At 37.5% G+C, this 22197-nt stretch overlaps 1 protein-coding gene across 3 annotated transcripts in view; it reads left to right on the top strand.

The window, feature by feature from the left end:
• The window catches only part of LOC123564944 (jmjC domain-containing protein 8-like), a 76786-nt gene extending 54796 nt beyond the window's left edge, over positions 1-21990 (top strand). For 2 of the 3 annotated variants that reach the window (XM_053537594.1, XM_053537592.1), the window contains exons 5-9: positions 5793-5861; positions 6361-6480; positions 8285-8352; positions 9681-9815; positions 18263-21990. In XM_053537594.1, the coding sequence (XP_053393569.1) occupies positions 5793-5861; positions 6361-6480; positions 8285-8352; positions 9681-9815; positions 18263-18343 (473 nt within the window). In that variant the 3' untranslated portion in view covers positions 18344-21990. The remainder of the gene's footprint in view (positions 1-5792; positions 5862-6360; positions 6481-8284; positions 8353-9680; positions 9816-18262) is intronic. The other variant, XM_053537593.1, reaches the window with a different exon arrangement.
• Positions 21991-22197: the final 207 nt, after the last annotated feature.

The following is a 22197-nucleotide window of genomic DNA, read 5'->3' as shown; positions in this document are numbered from 1 at the left end:
CTGTTTTTCCTGCTGGAACAAAGAAAGCTAGCTGGGTGGTAAGCCTCGTATGAATTTACTAATAATGTCACATTCAGGTTTACCTAGTTGTACGCCCTTTTCGTGAACAGTTGCATGAACTCGTCTATTGGTTGTTGTGGGCACAAAGTTAACTTATCAAATATAGCGCTTCCTATAACGTTCCACGGGTCACTACTATCACAGAATTCCTTGGTGAATTATTGAGTTTTTACCGTCTCCCATGACAACTTGTCAGAAAGGTTTATAAACCATGTAAGGGTAGGGCCCTGTAAATGTAGGTGAAGTGCAGCGATAGCACGCTGTTTTTCTGCTTCGATGTTGATATTGGTAGAGTAAGAAAACTGTCAAATTCAGGAATGAATTTCAGCGAAGTTAACCGAATAATTTGGTAAAAAGTTAGTGGGACCAGGTACAATGCTGGTTGCATTTGATGAAACAATTACAGGTGGTGCCAAACCAGGATCCATGCCAGAAGAATTTAGTTCTGTGCACCCGTGCGAAAATGGAACAGGAAATCCTGGGATTATTCCAGGAAGTCCCAGGACTATCCTGGGATAATGTCCTGAAAATATCTCAGGAATTCCTGGGATAGTCCTGGGACTTTTCACGCCGTTAAATGGGAATGGGACAATACCAGGACTTTCCTATGAACAGGAAAAAAACAAGACATCTGAGAATTCCAATCCTGCTATCCTGAAAATCCCTGGAATGTCCTGAGATTTCCTGAATACAGGACATAAAAGTATAATAATTGTCCTGTTCTCAGGAAATCCCAGGAATTCTTGGAGTCAGGATATCCCAGGACAATTGTCCTGTCTTCAGGATATCCCATGAATTCCTGATGTCAGGAAATTACAGGACAATTGTCCTGTCTTCAGGAAATCCCAGGAATTCCTGCTGACAGGAAATCTCAGGACAATTGTCCTGTCTTCAGGAAACCCCAGAACATGTAATTGAATACCTTGTAAACATGATTTGAAGTTCCCTTTGGCGGGAAATACAGTTAACAAATTGACTGTTAAAGTTCAATAGCATTTACAGTAAGAATATAAGGATTATCATTTCCTAATAATAAAAAATATTTTGTAGTTAAAAAGCATACATCATGTACATTGAAACAATATAACCTGTCATAGCAGAAATATTAATTTCTTGGCACATCTTAAATCAAGTCAAATATGTGTACTCATGGCAAAAAACAAACAAACAAAAAACTAGATGAAAGTACTACAATTTAGTGTTAAATCATCAAATTATGAGCTTCATACTGAGCAAAAAGCTCTTATCATTCTATGATCTGTTCACTAGAGTGAAACTGTCTTTGATCAAACATGTACAGATTACCTAAATTGTAGTAACACATTTCACTTTTTAATGCTCTGACTGATTTTAAAGAAAACTACTTTTCTAAATAACTTATTGTTTTGTAAAATCATTAAATGAATGAGTACATTTAGAAGCATTTCTAAAAGTTTATACAGAAATAATTTGCTAACTTAACACAAAATTATAGAAAATATTCCTGTTATGTACACCAACAACACCACAGCACAAGTGCTTAATGATACAGTTTCTACCAAAACACGTGTCTTCAACACCAGGATGTAATTAACTTATTACACCATTACAAGATCATGCTTCAAATTAATTACTATCTGTCAATCTGTATCTTTTAGAAAAAGTCCTGTCTTTTTCCTGTGAATAGGACAACTTTTCTATCAAAAGTCCTGTCTTTTAGTGTTAAAGTCCTGTCTTCAGGACTTTCTTGCAGCCTTGCTAAAAGAACCCCAGGATATCCCAGGATAATCCTGGGATTTCCTGAGAACAGGAAAATATTTCTGCACGGGTCAGATGATGTAGGTCTAGATCAGAAGGAGAATACATTGTCCAATTTCTAAAAGTTAATTAGGTCTAATTTCTTCAAATTGCTGATCAAGGGAGACAACTCTTGCCACATGTGGTTTAGTTTAGTTGTGTATTTCAAAGTTCACCATGTTAAAATGCATGTCAAATCAATAAGGAATCAAATTTAGATTCTCCACCATGATGTTTTTCTTACTGTTGTTTGGGAATGAGAGGAAAATACTGGAAACACTGAATTGATTTTATTTTTGCTTTGGTGTTATCCCCAGTATAATTTTTCCTTTTTTGCCAGATAGTAAAACAAACACTTTGTGACTTGTAATTCACAACAAAATTACAGCATTGACTTCTCTGTATTTCTGAAGATTAACACTGTCCCAGTCAATATAGCATAGAAAAAGATTATCATCTACATTGAAATTTTTGCTACACATCAAAGTATTCAGCCAATGTTCAAATTTCCCACACACATCTGTCATGGCCGCCAGTCTGAAGTAGTTTTTTTAATCCTTCCGCACAGAAATGTTGTTCTGAAAAACACAGGCAAAACAACTGTTAAAAACATCAGAAATGACACAAAATGTACACAGTGTCAATAATACGGTACATTTGGAATATAACATGTCAAAGTAGGGATGGCTTCAAATTGGGAACTTCAAAATTTCAAAGAACTACTTCCTTAGGATACAATGACCTGGAAGTACTTGAATAATACCAGGGTGACATCTTAATTACTTATATTTCTAGCACGTTCAGACAGCAAAAATTTACACCAACAAAATTTGATCAGTACAGTAACTGTTCTAATTTTAATCGAATCAGCACTAATGCTCGAGATATTCAACAGAATCTACCTACTCTCTACACAGATATACAACAAGGGGTAACTCAAGTTTCACCAGAGGTAACTAAAGGTTTCTCACCAACACACACTCGCACACAAAGCAAACACACTAAGACAAAACTAACAAGGTTGTCAATTGAACCAAACATTAAATGAGACATTTTAAGAACAAATAGTTCATTAAATGCTCTCAATCTTAGTTCTTGAAGACATTAACAGTTCAAGAAATTTCTCTTTCCTTCTTGAGTTGTTTATGGACACTTCTTTAACATTTTTTTCTGAACTGTTCTTGCACAGTTCTTGAGCTAACTTTCTTAAACTGTAAGAAATTTTCTACCCGGTATTTGTTCAGATGTTCTGCTAATCTCCTTTTACACTCACACTGGTCAGTAGAACTAAAAATGGAAAAAAACTTTTAAACAACATCTCATGAAGCTCAGGCCGGATTTTTACCAAACTTGGTTTTTAGCATCCTTGAAAGGCCCTTTTACAAGATTGTTCAAATATATTTTTCTTGACCTCTCAACATATAAAATAACCTCTTAAAACAACTTCTTATGCTTATGAACTGCTCATAAGTGTTTTATGCCATATATTCAAGATCAAATGGTCATGGTCAAGTATTGGGCTGTTGTGGCCATCTTATTTTGAGATGTGGTGGATTAGATGGATTTAGATCTGTATTGATCTTGAAAATGAAGGGGCATCCATGGCAGAGAGGTTAAGGTGTCACTGACTTCAAATCACTTGCCCCTCATCGATGTGGGTTCGAGCCTCACTTGGGGCATTGAATTCTTCATGTGAGGAAGCTATCCAACTAGCTTATGGAAGGTCGGTGGTTCTACCCAAGTGCCCGCTCATGATGAAATAATGCACAGAGGGGTACCTGGGGTCTTCCTGCACCAAAGCTGACAAGTTGCCGTAATATGACCTATGAATTTGTGTCTGTGTGACGTTAAACCCAACAAAATAAAAAATAAATTAAAAATGAAAGCACAGTAAAACATCATTGGCTGAGTATGGCAAAGGGACTTACAAAATGTTCAAGATATTTAGGGTTTTTTGAGTGATCAAAACAAAAATTGTAAGGAAAAAAATCAGACACTAGACTAATTAGCTGCCAGGGAATACATAAATTGTTATAGTCAGTCGAGGAGGTTGAGCCATCAATGCTGAAGTCAACGGTGTTGTCGCTATATGACGTATAATTCTGTCGGTGCAACGTTAAACCCAACAAAAAATAATTTTAAAAAAGCTATCACAACGGCAATCTTTAAGTGCTGTTTGGCAGCTGTAAAAAGTCTCCCCATACTTGGAAGTGTTGTTAGATTTTCTGCTCATTTGGGATCAATACATGTTTTATAGAGTTTCGCTTAAGCGGGTGCTAGGGGGCGTGAAGGGTGTTAAACTTTCCATTACCTCTCTTGAACAGACTCAGTCAAACTTAGTCTGCTATTATTTTGCTTAATTGCATTCTATGCTTCTAAAGGAATTTTAGCTCTCCAGAGCACAAAATGCTGTGGGTGAGCTATTGTGATCGCTCACCATCGTCTGTCCATCCACCATCCTTTCATCCATCCATAGTCCTTCGTCCATCCATCCAAGCTTACATTTGCATACTTAAGTGGCTATAAGAACAGAAGGTAACTGTGGTTATTTTTCTTTTACATGGCTTAAAGAACAATAGAGAGAACAAAAGAGTAGCCACATATTAAATACCTATATGCAAGAACGTTCATCTGTCCACCCAAATTCATTCATATCTCAAAATGTATTTAACCCAGAGTCATCAGTCCTCACAGGATTGTTACTAGTATTCAGCTCGGGAAGCAGTGCACTAGGGCTTTTTAGTTTGGATCTCACACAGTCAGACAAGAGTTATGGCCCTTGACTTAGTCTAAAATAGGCATAAAAAGGGTCTACATTTGTGTCACAATTGTAACTCAAAAAGTATTTGACCCATTTTCATGAAACATTACAGGAATATTATTTAGCATATGAAGTTGTGCATCTGGTGTTTTGTTGGAGATAGCACAATGTCATAACAGAGTTATGGCACTTAGTAAAATAGATATGCTTAAATAGGCAGAAAAAATCTAAAAAAAAATAGTTTATTACATAGGGTCATTACTGTTAAGAAACATCATAGGTATTTTATTCAGCATGTGAAGTTGTGCGCATGGGATTTTGTTCTGGATTTTTATCAGTCAGATTTTCAAAAATATGCATAAATGGGTTACAAGTTTGTGTCACTTGTATCTCAAAACGTATTTGACTTAAGAGTCATAAAACGACTTAATAGGGAATTGTTATATCGCATGTGAAGTTGCGCATCTGGTGTTCTGTTTGGTATTTGACTCAGCCAGATTGGAATTATTGTCCTTGACTTAGTGAAAAATACACATAAAGTGCTTGTGTCGCATATATCTTAAAACTAATTCTCCTTAGAGTCATGAAATCACGTACGAATATTATCCAGCATGTGAATTTGTACACCTGAGTTTTATTTTAGGGGTGAGTGGGGGTCACTTTGCTTGACCAGAGTAATTGCCCTTGACTTTGTCAAAAAATAAAAGTTTGTGCTGCAGCATGTCAAAATGTACTTTTGCATCAGGTGTTATCTTTGGGATTTTACTTGGCTTGGCCAGAGTTTTGGCCCTTCACTAAGTGAAACATACACTGTACATAAAATTCTTAAGTTTGTGTTGCAAACATCTTAAAAAATATTAAACCTTGAGTCATAAAACCATGTACAGTGACAGGAGTGGGAGCACTTATGTCCTATGGACACACATCTAGTTTAAATTCTGCTTGATTATAATTTTTTAAAACAAAAAACAACAACAGCAATCGTCCCAGTGTTACTGTTAAACTGCTGATCAACAGTCAATAAAAGATAGCAACAACAAATTATTGTTGTAATTTTCTAGAAACGAAATGGAAATAAAAAATCTTGGAAATTCTTTGGTCTATAAATATAAATAAAAAAGGAAAATAGCAAGTTAGTGTAAGAGGCTTCTTTAAAGTCTTTTTAAATCATTCTGATACACTATTTCTATTTCAGGAGATGTTAAATTGAAGAAATATGTCAATGAAATAATGAAGCCACAGACTTTGGATACCTTAGGAAATGGTAACTGTGTTTCTCTTGAACCAAGTTAAATTTGCAGTCATCTAGTACTGTTAACTTGTTTGCTTGTTGCTCAGCATTATGAGAATAGTTCTAAGAAAGTGGGATATCATGTCACATGTCTATTATAGTATGATTGTCCAGTGAGGCTGCTCTGTAAAATGGGGCATTGTGTTCTCTGCTACAAGGAGACACATGTCATTTATATAATTGAAAATATTTTGAAAAAGATGCAAAAATGGAACACACATATGCACACATTTCATATCTCACATATCATTAGTCTGCTATAGTGTGTTTATATGAGTCAGTACTTTACAGAAAAAGATGGTGCTGACTTTAATGTAATTGATGAATAGTAAACTAATGAGGAATGTGAAAATCATATTAAAATGAAATCTGACTTACTATATTGAAAATTTTACTGAAGTCATCATTTTGTGTTGAAGCTGGACGTGTCTGTATTTTATAGCACATCATTATGTGTCAGTGTATATTTCAGAGACATTTTACTGGTTTGGAGACAATGATCATGAAGAGTTTGCAGAATTATTTGATGAATACAAGGCTCCCCCATACAGGTTACCAAACATGTATGGTGTATACAGCTTCGGTCTAGCAGGTTGGTCGGTTTTTGCCAATTTGTAATTCCCAAAGCCTCACAACAGAATGAATTGTTAGTTTACAGTGTTGATTCACAAGGAAGGTGTGTATTCTCTGTTAAGAGAATATGTTTAAACTATTTGACCTCCCCCCCTCTGATTGGTGTGTAGAAGTTATGAGGTTATCAGATGCATTTGGAGAATACATGTAAGTCAGTACTGTAGACTCCAGGAATGCTAGTTAATTTAACTGACTTGTTTTACATTAGTAAAATAGAAGCCCTCAAACTTGGTCACAATATTTATGGACATAATGTCTCGGATAAGTTCGATAACCAGATGAACACTCTTAGTCATTCTTGAGTCATGGCCTTTGAATTACTAAAAATTGCAGAATTTGACAGTGTCTACTTACTAACTTCAGCAGTTCTTGTCCACTGTCTACCAAAATTTGACAGAATACTTATGTGCATTTTATCACGGCCATGTTTGATAAGTTGAATATGCTTTGTCACATGATGGGCTACAGTTTTGACAGTTTGACACTCGTGTTGCAGGAGTGTTTAGGCAAGTGCCTTACATAATTGGACTCGGAGTGGTACTTTAAACAGCTTTTATTAGTCCCCTACTGGTTGAAAACCAGTTTCAGGGACTATATAGTAATGTGCTTTTCCGTCCATCAGTCTTTCCGTCCGCAATTTCATGTCCGGTCCATAACTCTGTCATCCATGAAGGGATTTTAATATTACTTGGCACAAATGTTCCCCATGATGAGACGACGTGTCAAACCCGGACCCCTAGCTTAAAGATCAACGTCACAATTGGAGGTCAAAGGTCATCAGGGCCTTTTTCCTGTCCAGTCCATAACTCTGCCATCCATGAAGGGATTTTAATATTATTTGGCACAAATGTACCTCCTCATAATAAGACCATGTGTTATCCACAACTTTCAGACTCCTAGCTCAAAGGTCAAGGTCACACTTGGCAGTCAAATGTTAACATGGCATGAACAGGGTCTGTTTCGTGTCCTGTCCATAACTCTGCCATCCATGAAGGTATTTTAATATTACTTGGCACAAATGTTCTCTATGATAAGATGACATGTCGTGCGCAAAACCCGGACCCCTAGCTCAAAGGTCAAGGTCACAATTGGAGGTCAAAAGTTATTAGGTTTTTTTTCCTGTCCGGTCTAGAACTCTGTCATCCATCAAGGGATTTTAATATTACTTGGCATAAGTATTCCCCATAATGGGACAACGTGTCGTGCACAACACCCAGAAACCTAGCTTAAAGGGCAAGGTCACAATTGTAGATCAAAGGTCAATGGGACATTTTTCCTGTCCGATGTATAACTTTGTCATGCAAAACAGGATTCGAATATTACTTGGCACAAATGTTCACCACTATGAGACGGAGTGTCATGCGCAAGAACCTGGTCCCTAGGACTTTGTATTGCATGGCAATACTTCATTCACTTGTTGATACATGTGGTACAAAATGTATGTTGACCAGCATCATACAGAAACAATCTCTTGTTTTAGGATTGTTCCATGGTGATAATCATTGACTGAGTCCCGTGTTTACTTCTTTGGCTGTAATAACACAAAGCATGAAGCGTGGAATAGTTATTTCATTGTATCGGTCTGTGGCCAGGTTTTGGTTTCCTGAAACTTGTATGATAAAAGGTCATTGTTTGCTAGGCATGTTCTTTCCCAGGTATTTATTTGATGTTGTTCTATTAGAAAATTACAAGTGAACTTATTTGAGAATCAGTTCAGAGTTGTTGCTAATGTTAAACAGAAAATATTGTTTGCTCTTTTTCAGCTGCTGGCACTGGTGTTCCATTTCATTTCCATGGACCGGGATTTGGAGAAGTTGTTTTTGGCAGAAAGGTAAATAATTACTGAAGTAAAAATCATCTGGCATAAAAGTAAACTTTTTAAGTGTGATTCAAATTTCAAAACCTGTGTTTTTGTTGTAAGATAATGGTCACAGTTTAAGATATTGCCTGCTCGTTTACCCGGCTATTTCTAACATCACATCAACACAGTCATTGGTCATATAGCAACTTCCCAGCTTTTGATGGTGGAGGAGGTACCCCTGTGTCCGTCATGAGCAGCCACCTTGGTAGAACCACCGACCTTCCCAAAGCCTGCTTGATGGGTTCTTCACATGAAGAATTCAACGCCCGGAACAAGGCTCAAACCAACATCAATGAGGGGCAAGTGGTTTGAAGTCGGTGACTTTTACCACTCAGCCACAGAAGCCCACTATAAGTTCAAGTAAAGCTTTTGCACTAACTAGTTTATCAGCAGTTGGTAATAAGTTTTTGTAAGTAAGCTGGTGGTAAGACGTAAGCTGGTTTTAACTAGTGGGTTTGAATTGAACTTCACACTGTGTGGATTGGTTTTGCAGTACAAAGGTTCCATATTTTTGTTATGCCCTTTTTCAATTTTAGCAGTGTCTGCTAAATTTTTAGAATGTACGCTGGTAGTTAGAAGTAACCCAGTATCTGCCTGCTAGTGGGTTTGAACTGAACTTCACACTCTTGTTCACTGTGATAATCTGATATGCAGTGCACAGGTTCAGTATTTTTGGCCCAATGTTCACAAATCAATTTCAGTATTAACTGAGTTTGATAATGAAACTTTATTTGTCCCTTATGTTTAAATTGCATGTTTAAAATTAAATGTTAAGTAAGTAACCATTTTCAAGTGACTGTTCAGTACTTAACGTCAGTGTCAGTTGGAATTTAATTTTTAAGTTCCTGTAGAATTTGCTTCTAAAATTTCATTCTCAAACTCAGCTGAGACCGAAAAATGTTTTTTTTTACGAACATTGGGCCAGTTTTGCTTTTTCACAAAGTTACACCTCTTTCTGAACATAGCAATTTTTGGTTAAGTTTTTGTATGTAAACTCTTGTGTCAGTAACCACAAGTATGAATGAATTTAAACGTAAACACCAGTTCACTTTGATTTTCTGATGTGAAAAGCTTTATAATAGTTCAGTCTTGTTGTACTCCAACAGCTCTTCTTTTATGTAATGCTTGACAAAAATTGTCATTTAATAGGATCACTTTCCATCTTGACAATGTCATGTAAAAGTTCGTTCTTTTTCTATAAACTTAGCGCATATTTCCATGTGGCTAAAATCAGTTACATGCTTCCCATGTACTCATGATGCGCGTTCATTATTCATCTAAGCCACTTTAAATTTCAGCGTTGGTTCATGTACCCACCAGACAAACAGCCAGCTTTTAACCCAAATAAAACAACGCTACATTGGTTACTGGAGGAATATGATAATCTTCATCCTGATGATAAACCTCTAGAATGCACAATAAGTGAGGGAGAGGTAGGTCTGTTCGTAGTTGAACCTCCTGAATGCACAATAAGTGAAAGAGAGAGGTAGATTTGTTGGTAGATAAGCCTCGGTAGCCTAGTGGTAGAGCGTCTGCTTCGTGTGCGGGAGGTCGTGTGTTCGATCCCCGGCCGCATCATGCCAAAGACGTAAAAAATGGTACTAGTAGCTTCCTCGCTTGGGGCTCAGCATTAAGAGGATAGTGCTAGGACTGGTCAGCCCGGTGTCAGTATAATGTGACTGGGTGGGGTATCATGCCACGTGCCTATGGCGTGATATTCCAGTATGGCAGCACTATAAAGTTGGGCATTGTGCTCACTGCTACAAGTAGACACCGTCGTTTATATGACTGAAAAATTGTTGAAAAAGACGTTGAACCCGAACACACACACACACCTCTGGAATGCACAATAAGTGAAGGATAGGTAGGTCTGTTTGTAGATGAACCTCTGGAATGCACATTAAGTGGGGGAGAGATAGGTCTGTTTGTAGATGAACCTCTGGAATGCACATTAAGTGGGGGAGAGATAGGTCTGTTTGTAGATGAACCTCTGGAATGCACATGAAGTGGGGGAGAGATAGGTCTGTTTGTAGATGAACCTCTGGAATGCACATTAAGTGGGGGAGAGATAGGTCTGTTCGTAGTTGAACCTCCTGAATGCACAATAAGTGAAAGAAAAAGGTAAGTTTTTGGTAGATAAACCTCTGAAATGCACAATATATCAGGGAGATGTTGGTCTGTTTGTAGAGAAATCTTTCGCAAAGAACAATAAAGGAGTGAGAGGCAGATTGGTAGAGAAACCTTAGGAATGCACAGTTAAAGAGGAATAAGTAGGTTGTAGAAAGATAAAGCTTCGGAGTGGACATTAAAGATGGAGATATAGATTTGTTCGTAGGTCAACCTTTGGAATTCACAGTTAAGATGGAAAGAAAGTTGTTTTTTTTTTTCGGAATAAATCTCTGGAATCCACAATAAATTTGTGAGAAGTAGGTTTATTTATAGATAAGCCACTGGAATATACTAGTAACAATGGACAGGTAAAGGTAGTTTTTTTCTTAAATGAGCCCATGAATGCACAGTCAATGAGGGAGAGGTATATTTTTTGTAGATAAACCTCGGGAATGCATAATAAATGAGGAATTATAGGTTTGTTTGAAGAGGTCTCAGGAATGCACAATAAAAAGGGAGAGGTAGGTATGTTAAACTTAGTAGATTAACCTCTGGAATGCAAACTAAAAGAGGTTGACATACAGTAATCAAGGGAGAGGTAAGATTGTAGGCAACAAGGTTCATGAATATTTAGCAAGTACAAAGACTGTAACTTGGGCCACAAATGGAATATGCACCTAAAAAAGTACTGGTAGTTTTTTAATATTGATTGACATTTATTAGTCCCCTGCTGGTTGAAAACCAGTTTCGGAGACTATAGGAATGCGCTTTTCCGTCAGTCCGTCCGCAATTTCGTGTCCGGTCCATAACTCTGTCATCAATGAAGGCATTTTAATATTACTTGGCACAAATGTACCTCATAATAAGACGATGTGTCATGCACAACTTTCAGATCCCTTGCTCAAAGGTCAAGGTCACACTTTACAGTCAAATGTTAACATGGCATGAACAGGGTTTGTTTCGTGCCCGGTCCATAACTGTGTCATTCATTAAGGGATTTTAATATCACTGGGCACAAATGTTCCCCATGATGAGGCGATGTGTCCTGCGCAAAAGCCGGACCCCTGGCACAAAGGTCAAGGTCACAATTGGGGGTCAAAGGTCAACAGGGCTTTTTTCCTGTCCGGTCAATAACTCTACCATCCATGAAGGGATTTTAATATTACTTGGCACAAATGTTCCCCATGATGAGACGTGTCATGTGCAAAACCCGGACCCCTAGCTCAAAGGTCAAGGTCACAATAAAAATTATTGGAGGTCAAACGTTAATACGAATTTTTTCCTGTCCGGTCCAGAACTCTGTCATCCATCAAGGGATTACAATATTACTTGGCATAAATGTTCCCTATGATGAGATGACATGTCATGCACAACACCCAGAACCCTAGCTTAAAGGTCAAGGTCATACTTGGAGATCAAAGGTCAGTAGGATTTTTTTTGTCCGGTCTATAACTTTGTCATGCAAGACAGGATTTAAATATCAGTTGGTACAAATATTCCCCTGGATGAGACATGTCATGCGCAAAACCCGGGCCCTAGGTCTAAGGTCAAGGTCACACTTAGAGGCTAGAGGTCAGATACAAAAATGACTTTGTCTGGAGCATTTCTTCTCCATGCATGGAGGGATTTTGATGTAACTTGCCACAAATTTTCACCACCATGAGTCGGATTGTCATGTGCAAGAACCAGGTCCCTAGGTCTAAGGTCAAGGTCATACTTGGAGACCAAAGGTTTAATTTAAGTATTACTTTGTCCGGAGCAGTTCTTCTTCATGCTTGGAGGTATTTTGATGTAACTTGGCACAAATGTTTACCACCATGAGGCACCTTTGATTTTAGAATCACGTCCCTTTGTTGTTACTCTAAATAGATTTTAATGTTAATTTTTAGCTCGACTATTCATAGAATAGTAGAGCTATTGGACTCGCCCATGCGTTGGCGTCTGCGTCGGCGTCCGCGTCCCAATTTGGTTAAGTTTTTGTATGTAAGCTGGTATCTCAGCAACCACTTGTGGGAATGGATTGAAACTTCACACACTTATTCACTGTGATAAACTGACTTACAATGCACAGGTTCCATAAGTCTGTTTTGCTTTTTTACAAAATTATGCCCCTTTTTTGACTTAGAAATTTTTGGTTAAGGTTTTGTATGTAAGCTGGTATCTCAGTAACCACTTGTGGGAATGGATTGAAACTTCATACACTTATTTACTGTGATAAAATGACTTACATTGCACAGGTTCCATAACTCTATTTTGCTCTTTTACAAAATTTTGCCCCTTTTTCGACTTAGAATTTTTTGGTTAAGGTTTTGTATGTAAGCTGGTATCTCAGTACTCACAAATGGGAATGGATTGAAACTTCACACACTTGTTCACTGTCATGATCTGACATGCACAAAGCAGGTCCCATAACTTTATTTTGTTTTTTTACAAAATTATGCCCCTTTAACAACATAGAAATTTTTGGTTAAGTTTTTGTATGTAAGCTGGTATCTAAGTATCCACTGATGAGAAAGGATTGAAACTTCACACACTAGTTCACTGTCATGATATGACATGCAGTGCAAAGGGTCAATAACTCAACTTCACATTTTACAAAATTATGCCCCTTTTTCAACTTAGGAGTTTGGGGTTAAATTCTTATATGTAAGCTGGTATCTCAGTACCCACTAATGGGAACGGATTGAAACTTTATACACCTGTCTACTGTCATGAGCTGATAAGCACTATGCAGGTTCCATAACTCTGTTTTACTTTTTTACTAAATTATGCCCCTTTTTCGACTTTCGTATTCATTCAAGCGACAAGGCTGTTGAATAGTCGAGCGTTGCTGTCCTCCGACAGCTCTTGTTTTATTACTGGCCGTAGGGAAAATCGAGACCACTTTTCTGTGGTACAACATGCATGTTACATCAAATTTTTAGGTGTATTTTGACCTATCTCTACCTGGTAAAGCGTTTTATGTGGACTTTTAATAGAATTTTTTTTTCAGGATTAATTTCTCTTCGTTGTTACTATAATACTATAAATAACTTGTATGATAACGTTTTTATAATTGGCCAAAACAATTCCATATGAAAACAACTGTAGGTTTTTATACATGCAAATTTTAATCCAAGTGTTTTGTTTATAACATATTGTATATATAGTACAATATTGTTTATACATCATTGACAGATATCAGTTCATATTATATTATACTGCAGTAGAAAAAAATAGGTGCCTACCAGTAGGGGACTTTGTATTGCATGGCAATACTTCATTCCCTTGTTTCATTTTTTTATACGCCCGTTTGAAAAAGGGACGTATTATGGGAACGCCCCTGGCGGGCGGGCGGGCGGCGTCCACAGACTTTGTCCGGAGCATATCTTCTTCATGCATGGAGGGATTTTGATGAAACTTGGCACAGTTGTTCACCATCATGAGACGGAGTGTCATGCGCAAGAACCAGGTCCCTAGGTCTAAGGTCAAGGTCACACTTTAAGGTCAAAGGTCAAATTCAAGAATGACTTTGTCCGGAGCATATCTTCTTCTTGCATGGAGGGATTTTGATGAAACTTGGCACAATTGTTCACCATCATGAGACGGAGTGTCGTGCACAAGAACCAGGTCTAAGGTCAAGGTCACACTTAGAGATCAAAGGTCAAATTCAAGAATGACTTTGACCAGAGCATATCTTCTTCATGCATGGAGGGATTTTGATGTAACTTGGCACAATTGTTCACCATCATGAGACGGAGTGCCATGCGCAAGAACCAGGTCCCTAGGTCTAAGATCAAGGTCACACTTAGAGGTCAAAGGAAACAAAATGAAAACTTTGTCCGGAGCATTTCTTCTTCATGCATGAAGGGAATTTTGATATAACTTGGCACAAATGTTCACCATCACGAGATGGAGTGTCTTGCGCAAGAACCAGGTCCCTAGGTCTAAGGTCAAGGTCACACTTAGAGGCCAAAGGTCAGATACAAGAATGACTTTGTCCAAAGCATTTTTTCTTCATGCATGGAGAGATTTTGATGTAACTTGGCACAATTGTACACCATCATGAGACGAAGTGTCATGCGCAGCTCCCTTCTTTAGAATTACTTCCCTTTGTTGTTACTACAAATAGCTTATATTGCAACTTTTTCATTACTAGTCGTAGGGAAAAATCGAGACCACTTTTCCGTAGTAGAACATGCATATTACATCCAGTGTAGAGGTGTATTTTGACCTATCTCTACAGGGTAAGGATTTTTGTGTGGACTTGCAAATTTTTTTTGGATTTTTTTTTTTTTTTTTTTTTAACTTCCCTTAGTTGTTACTATAAATAACCTATACTGTAACTTTTTTTTATAATTGACCGTAGGAAAAAACCAAGATCACTTTTCTGTGGTACAACATAGATGTTACTTGCAAATTTTAGGTGTATTTTAAGGTATCTCTACTTGGTAAGGAGTTTTTTTGTGGACATTGAAAAACAAAAGAATTACAATAATTACTTAACAACAACAAAGTTAAGATTCCATTTGCAAACACAGCTGTTATTTGCTAATTTGCTGCGACGGGCGTATATTGTGACATTCTTGTACTCTTGTTATGAGTTGGGGAGCATATAGTGCTGCCATGTCCTTGTGTTTGCATCTGTGTGTGTTTGTACAAAATTCTGTCCAGTTGAAAACTTTGTTGCTTTGTAGTTTTTTTATAAATGCATGGATATTCTAACATCCTGGGAAAAAAATTCACTTAAAAAAGATCATGTGTCATGTTCATGACATATTCCCTTACTTTAAAGATCAAGGTCTCACTTCGAAATAAGCCTGCCCGCTTAGCTCAGTAGGTAGAGCGTCGGTCTACGGATCGTGAGGTCTTGAGTTGTTATATGACTGAAATACTGTTGAAAAATGGCATTAAACCCAAAACAAACAAACAAAAACACTTCGAAATAACAAGTTTTGCATCATTTTTAGCTCATCTGATTTTTTGAAAAAAAATGATGAGTTATTGTCATCACTTGAGCGGTTGTCGGCGTCGGCGTCGGTGTCGGCGTCTGCGTCGGCGTTGCCTGGTTAAGTTTTATGTTTAGGTCAGCTTTTCTCCTAAACTATCAAAGCTATTGCTTTGAAACTTGGAAGACTTGTTCACCATCATAAGCTGACCCTGTATAGCAAGAAACATAACTCCATCTTGCTTTTTGCAAGATTTATGGCCCCTTTTGTACTTAGAAAATATCAGATTTCTTGGTTAAGTTTTATGTTTAGGTCAACTTTTCTCCTAAAGTATCAAAGCTATTGCTTTGAAACTTGGAATACTTGTTCACCATCATAAGCTGACCCTGTACAGCAAGAAACATAACTCCATCCTGCTTTTTGCAAGATTTATGGCCCCTTTTGGACTTAGAAAATATCAGATTTCTTGGTTAAGTTTTATGTTTAGGTCAACTTTTTCTCTTAAACTATCAAAGCTATTGCTTTGAAACTTGCAACACTTGTTCACCATCATAAACTGACCCTGTACAGCAAGCAACATAACTCCATCCTGCTTTTTGCAATAATTATTGCCCCTTTTGGACTTAGAAAATCATTTTCTTGGTTGAGTATTATGTTTAAGTCAACTTTTCTCATAAACTATCAAAGCTATTGCTTTAAAACTTGCAACAGTTTTTCACAATCATAAGTGGACACTGTACATCAAGAAACATAACTCTATCCTGCTTTTTGCAAGAATGATGGCCCTTTTTAGACTTAAAAAATCATGGGTAGGACAATATTTCTATTATACAAAAAAAAATCAGATGAGCGTCAGCACCCGCAAGGCGGTGCTCTTGTTTCTTGTTGGGTCTGTCATTTTGGTATTAATGGATGGTTATTCAAGTACTGGTAACTAGACTCAAACATTAATGATAATTATACAATATGTTGTGTTCAAGACCTTGACCCCTAGCTTTAACAGTCAAGGTCACCCTTAATGGTCTAAGATTCTGTGTCTGCAACTTTTATTTGAAAAGACTCAACATTACTAGATTATGCTTCACATTTAAGATTTAGACCACTAGTTAAAGGACATGGTTACACTTAAAAGTCTCAGTTCTGTTACCTATTGGACTCAAACTTCATTACTCTAACATCCCATAGCAGGGACATCTGTGTCCTACGAAAACATTTCTTGTTTTCCTTTTAGACGATTATTAGTAAAGTCTGAAAGATTGTCAGATCAGCCAGGCATGTACCACTTTGTTGACTTGTGAATGCCGAGTCAGTGGCATGTACCATCCAGTTGTCTTACGAACACAGCCAAAGTGGCATGTACCACCTTGTTGACTTGTGAATGCAGCTACAGTGACATGTACCTCCCTGTTGTCTTCGAACACAGCCAGTGGTGTACAATTGTGTTGAACTTGTATGCATAAAGTCATGGATGTCTAACACCATGTGGACTTCTAAAACAGAGTCAGTTTGTCATGTACCTCCTTTGTCGTCTCCCCGAAAAGCTGCCCAAGTGCAGTGTAACGTGGTCTTACGGAATGTGCAGGTCAGTGATATGACGATACTGTTGTCTTACCAAACAGCAAAAACAAAACCTTGTTAACATTGTTATTGCACTCATTTTACCATCTGTTTTTTGAAAATAAATGATTTGAATGCAAGTCCTGAGGGTTGTCCGCCTGGTGTCGGCTTGTGCTCCCGAAGTTCTATTTTGGCAGCTTTTCTCCAACCGCTATTGCTTTGAATTGCAAACGTCATCATATAAGCTGACCCTGTTGCTAGTAACAACCACGCGAAAAGATTTATGCCCTGTTTGTCTTAGAACAATCCAACTTGGTCAATTTTACAACTTTGTTGAACTTCAACGCAGCTTGCACTGGTACTGTTACCATATTAAGTGACTGTTACAGCAAAACAACCCACCTCATGCAGATTACCCCTATTACTAGCAATTTCGATTACTAGGTTCAATTTGATGTATTAGTCACCCACATAAGCTATTGCTTGAATTGCAACATCTGTTACCATCAAGTGTCTGTACAGAACAACAAACCAATGTTTGCATATTACCCCTTTTGACTTGAAGAATATCAGATACTTGGTGAAATTTTAAGTCAACTGTTGTCTTACGAACACATCCAAAGTATGCTATGCAACAGTTGTTCGACATTGGGGACATGCCAAACTCATCTGTGCAATGTGGCCCCTTTTTGACTTAGAAATGCAGAGGACAATTTCTATGTACTCAGTTGGTCTTCAGCAACCACCCCAAAGCGGCATTGTTCATGTTGGTTGTCTTTTGGATAATGGAGTGTATCAAGTACTGGTTGTCTCAACACATCAAAGTAATTATACACTTGTTGACATGTGACTGACAGCTTGGATACAGTAGGTACCCTTAATGGCTAAGTACTTGTCCTGCACTTTTTTTGAAAAGCTCAACATGTACAGTTTGTTACTTTGAAGAAGTATGGAGTACCCCCTGTTGACTGGTTGAACTAAAAGTCCAGTTCTGTAACCTGATTGGAATGCAAACTGTCATTACCAACCCTTAGCTACGGACACAGCCAAAGTTGCATGTACCACCCTGTTGTCTTACGAACACAGCCAAAGTGGCATGTACCAACTTGTTGACTTGTGAACGCAGCTGCAGTGGCATGTACCATATTGTTGACTTGTTATGAACACAGCCTCAGAGGCATGTACCATATTACTAGCATGTTGTGAACTAAGCTCAATTTGAATGTACATTGTACCACATTGTTGACTTTTTGTCAGCTTAAAGGTTTCTTTTTTCTGTATTTCAGATAATATATTTTCCAGACAGATGGTGGCATGGTACATTGAATATTGACACCAGTGTTTTTATTTCAACATTCCTTGGATGAATAGTCATATGATTTTAAGAATTATTTACTAGTATACATATTTTTATTATTTATACATAATATGTTACGGAAATCTGTTTTGATACTGTTATGTTTTTAGCTCACCTGAGCAATGCTCAGGTGAGTTTTTCGCATCGCTTGATGTCCAGCGTCTGTCTGTCGTCTGTCGTCTGTCTGTCCGTCAACATTTAGCTTGTGTATGTGATAGAGGCTGTATTTTTCAACTGATCTTCATGAAATTTGGTCAGAATGATTACCTTGATGAAATCTAGGCCGAGTTTGAAAATGGGTCATCTGGGGTCAAAAACAAGGTCACTAGGTCAAATCAAAGAAAAACCTTGTATATGCGATAGAGGCTGTATTTTTCAATTGATCTTCATGAATTTTGGTCAGAATGATTACCTTGATGAAATCTAGGCCGAGTTTGAAAATGGGTCATCTGGGTTCAAAAACTAGGTCACTAGGTCAATTCAAAGAAAAACCTTGTGTATGCGATAGAGGCTATATTTTTCAATTGATCTTCATGAAATTCAGTCAGAATGATTGCCTTGATAAAATCTTGGTCAAGTTTGAATATGGGTCATCTTGGGTGAAAAATTAGGTCACTAGGTCAAATCAAAGAAAAACCTTGTGTATGCGATAGAGGCTGTATTTTTCAATTGATCTTTATGAAATTTGGTCAGAATTATTGCCTTGATAAAATCTAGGTTGAGTTTGGTTATTGGTCATCTGTGGTCAAAAACTAGGTCACTAGGTCAAATCAAAGAAAAACCTTGTGTATGCAATAGAGGCTGTATTTTTCAATTGATCTTCATGAAATTTGGTCAGAATGATTGCCTTGATAAAATCTAGGTCAAATTAATATGGGTCGTCTGGGGTTAAAAACTAGGTCACTAGGTCAAATAAAAAAAAATACTTGTGTTTGCTCCAATTTTAATGATACTTAGTCAGAATATTTTTTTCCATGCAATCACTAGGTCTATGTTTACACTGTTATGGTGTATTATGGTGTGTTTCTCAGGTGAGCGACCTAGGGCCATCTTGGCCCTCTTGTATATGTAAGAACTGACTATTGCTGTATTGTTCATAGATATATTTGTAAGTCTTGTTTTTGAGGAATAGGCCAATGTTTTCTTGTAATATAAGGTTATCAGCTAAACATGTAAATTTTTTATTTTTAATTTTGTATTTACATCTCATTGGTCTTTAGCCTCTATCATGTTTGTATAGGTGGTTCCACTTGACTGAATTTAGGTACTGCCAGAGGTAAAACTAGAAAAACCTTCAGATAACTTAAGAAAATCTTATGATCCACTCAATGGACAATCACCAAACTTTGTTTCTTTGTTGGTAGCATCTTTGTTTGGTTCCCACTGATGAACATTTTTCAGTTGGTTCAGCTAACTACCTCCTAAGGGTAGCAAGACCTAAAAATAGAAAGAAACTTTAATTGACTTCTTTGAACCAGTTGACAGATCTTCACCGAACATGGAGCATATACATCTCTGTATGGTCCTTTTAGGGGTTGCCAGAGCGAAAAGTATGGGAACAATCTTTTGAATGACTTTTTTATGAGTCATTTGATGGATTTTCATCAAACAAGCTTTTGCCGCTTTTTAAGGTCCTTCCTGAAGTTTTTAGCTCACCCTGTCACGGTGAGCTTTGTGATCACATTTTGTCCGTCGTCCGTTCACAATTTCTTGTGAACACAATAGAGACCACATTTTGTAATCAGTTTTAATCAAACTTGCACACAACTTGTATTAGCATAATATCTCGATTCCTTTCTAAAACTGGCCAGATCCCATCATGGGTTCCAGAGTTATGGCCCCTTCAAGGGCCAAACTTTGCTATTTTTGGCTTGTGAACATGATAGAGACCACATTTTGCAATCAACTTTAATCAAACTTGCACACAACTTGTATTGGCATAATATCTTGGTTCCTTTCAAAAACTGGCCAGATCCCGTCATGGATTCGAGAGTTAAAGCCTCTTAAAGGGCCAAAATTTGCTATTTTTGGCTTGTGAACACAATAGAGACCACATTCTGAAATCAGCTTTGATCAAACTTGCACACTACTTGTTTTGGAATAATATCTCAGTTTCTTTCGAAAACTGGCCAGATCCCATCATGGGTTCCAGAGTTATGGCACCTTAAAGGGCCTAAATTTGCTATTTTGGCTTTTGCAGCCATATAGAGACTTCATTTATGGTTTGATTTGATACAAACTTGCAAAATATCTTCAACAACGATAAATCTTGGATTCCATGATGAATCTATCAGATCCAATCCTAGGTTCTGGAGTTACGGCCCCTGATTGAACCATGAAAGAGCCAAAATTTGTTAATTTTTACCTTGTGAACACGAAAGAAGTGACATTTTATATTTGATTTTAACTACACTTACACACAACTTTAGTCACAATAAGATCTCAGTTTCTTTCAAAAACCGGCTAGATTCCTTCATGGGTTCTAAAGTTACTGCCCCTGAAATGGGCAAAATTTTCTATTTGGCCCTTTTAGCCATCTAGAGGTTTCATTTATGCTTTGATTTGATACAAACTTGCATAGAATGATTATCTTGATGATTTATAGGCCTGGATCGAAACTGGGTCATATCGGGTCAAAAACTAGGTCATCCGGTCAAATCAAAGGAAAAGCTTGTTAACAACCTAGAGGCCACATTTATGACCCTATCTTCATGAAACTTGGTCAGAATGTTTATCTTGATGATTCCTAGGCTAAGTTGGAAACCGGGTCATATGGGGTCAGAAACTAGGTCACCCGGTCAAATCAAAGGAAAAGCTTGTTAACACTTTTGTTTATTTGATGTGCATGAAACTTGGTCAGAATGTTTCTGTGCATGAAATATTGCATGAATTTTTATCTGGGTCATGTAGGGTCAAAAACAAGGTCACCAGGTCAAATCAAAGAATAAGCTTGTTTACACTCCAGAGGCCATGTCTTAATGAAAATTGGTCAGAATATTAGTCTCCATGAAATCACTAGGTAAAACATGTTTACACTGTTATTGTATGTTACTCCGGTGAGCGACTTAAGGCCATCTTGGCCCTCTTGTTTCAGATGGTTTCACTTTGTTCTTTTCAGGAGCCACCAGATAGCTTGTGTATATATGGATTTAATTTAAATCATGAAGTTTATTAGCTCGACTATTCAAGAATAGTCCAAGCTTTTCTACTTACCTGGGCATCGGCGTAGGTGTCTGCGTCACACCTTGGTTAAGTTTTTGCATGCAAGTAGAGATAGCTATCATTTAAAAGCATATAGTTTTAAAACATTTTTTTTGTCATACGTCATGTGTGAATTCTGCTAATGGTATAAAAAAGGAGTTTGTCTGAAAAAGTATCATGAATCGCTCAACTCGCTTTACTGTGTAAGAGGAAGATGATACATGCAAATAAGGAAACACTTTATATCATTCCTCTTTTATATGAGCCGTGCCATGGGAAAACCAACATAGTGGGTTTGCGACCAGCATGGATCCAGACCAGCCTGCACATCTACAGCATGGATCCTGACCAGACTGCGCAGATGCGCAGGCTGGTCAGGATCCATGCTGGTCGCAAACCCACTATGTTGGTTTTCTCATGGCGCGGCTCATATAATTTCTGTAAATTCATTGAATAAATGTTGTTATTGTTAGAAATTTGTTGCTGGTTTTTCTTTCTTTTTACACCTAGCTAGTAACAAGTGAAAAAATCTTTAAATAACTTCTAATAAACCACTTTATAGATCTTCATCAAACTTGGTTTTAACATTCTTGAAATGGCCTCTTCAAATTTCGTTTAGATAGTAAGCTTGACCCCTTTTAGTGTCTGCTAGAGCTAAAAATG

Source organism: Mercenaria mercenaria, chromosome 2, assembly GCF_021730395.1.
Source record: "Mercenaria mercenaria strain notata chromosome 2, MADL_Memer_1, whole genome shotgun sequence".
Lineage (NCBI taxonomy): Eukaryota > Metazoa > Mollusca > Bivalvia > Venerida > Veneridae > Mercenaria > Mercenaria mercenaria.
Note: the sequence above shows the minus strand (reverse complement) of the source record. Positions and strands in the feature narration are given on the sequence as shown.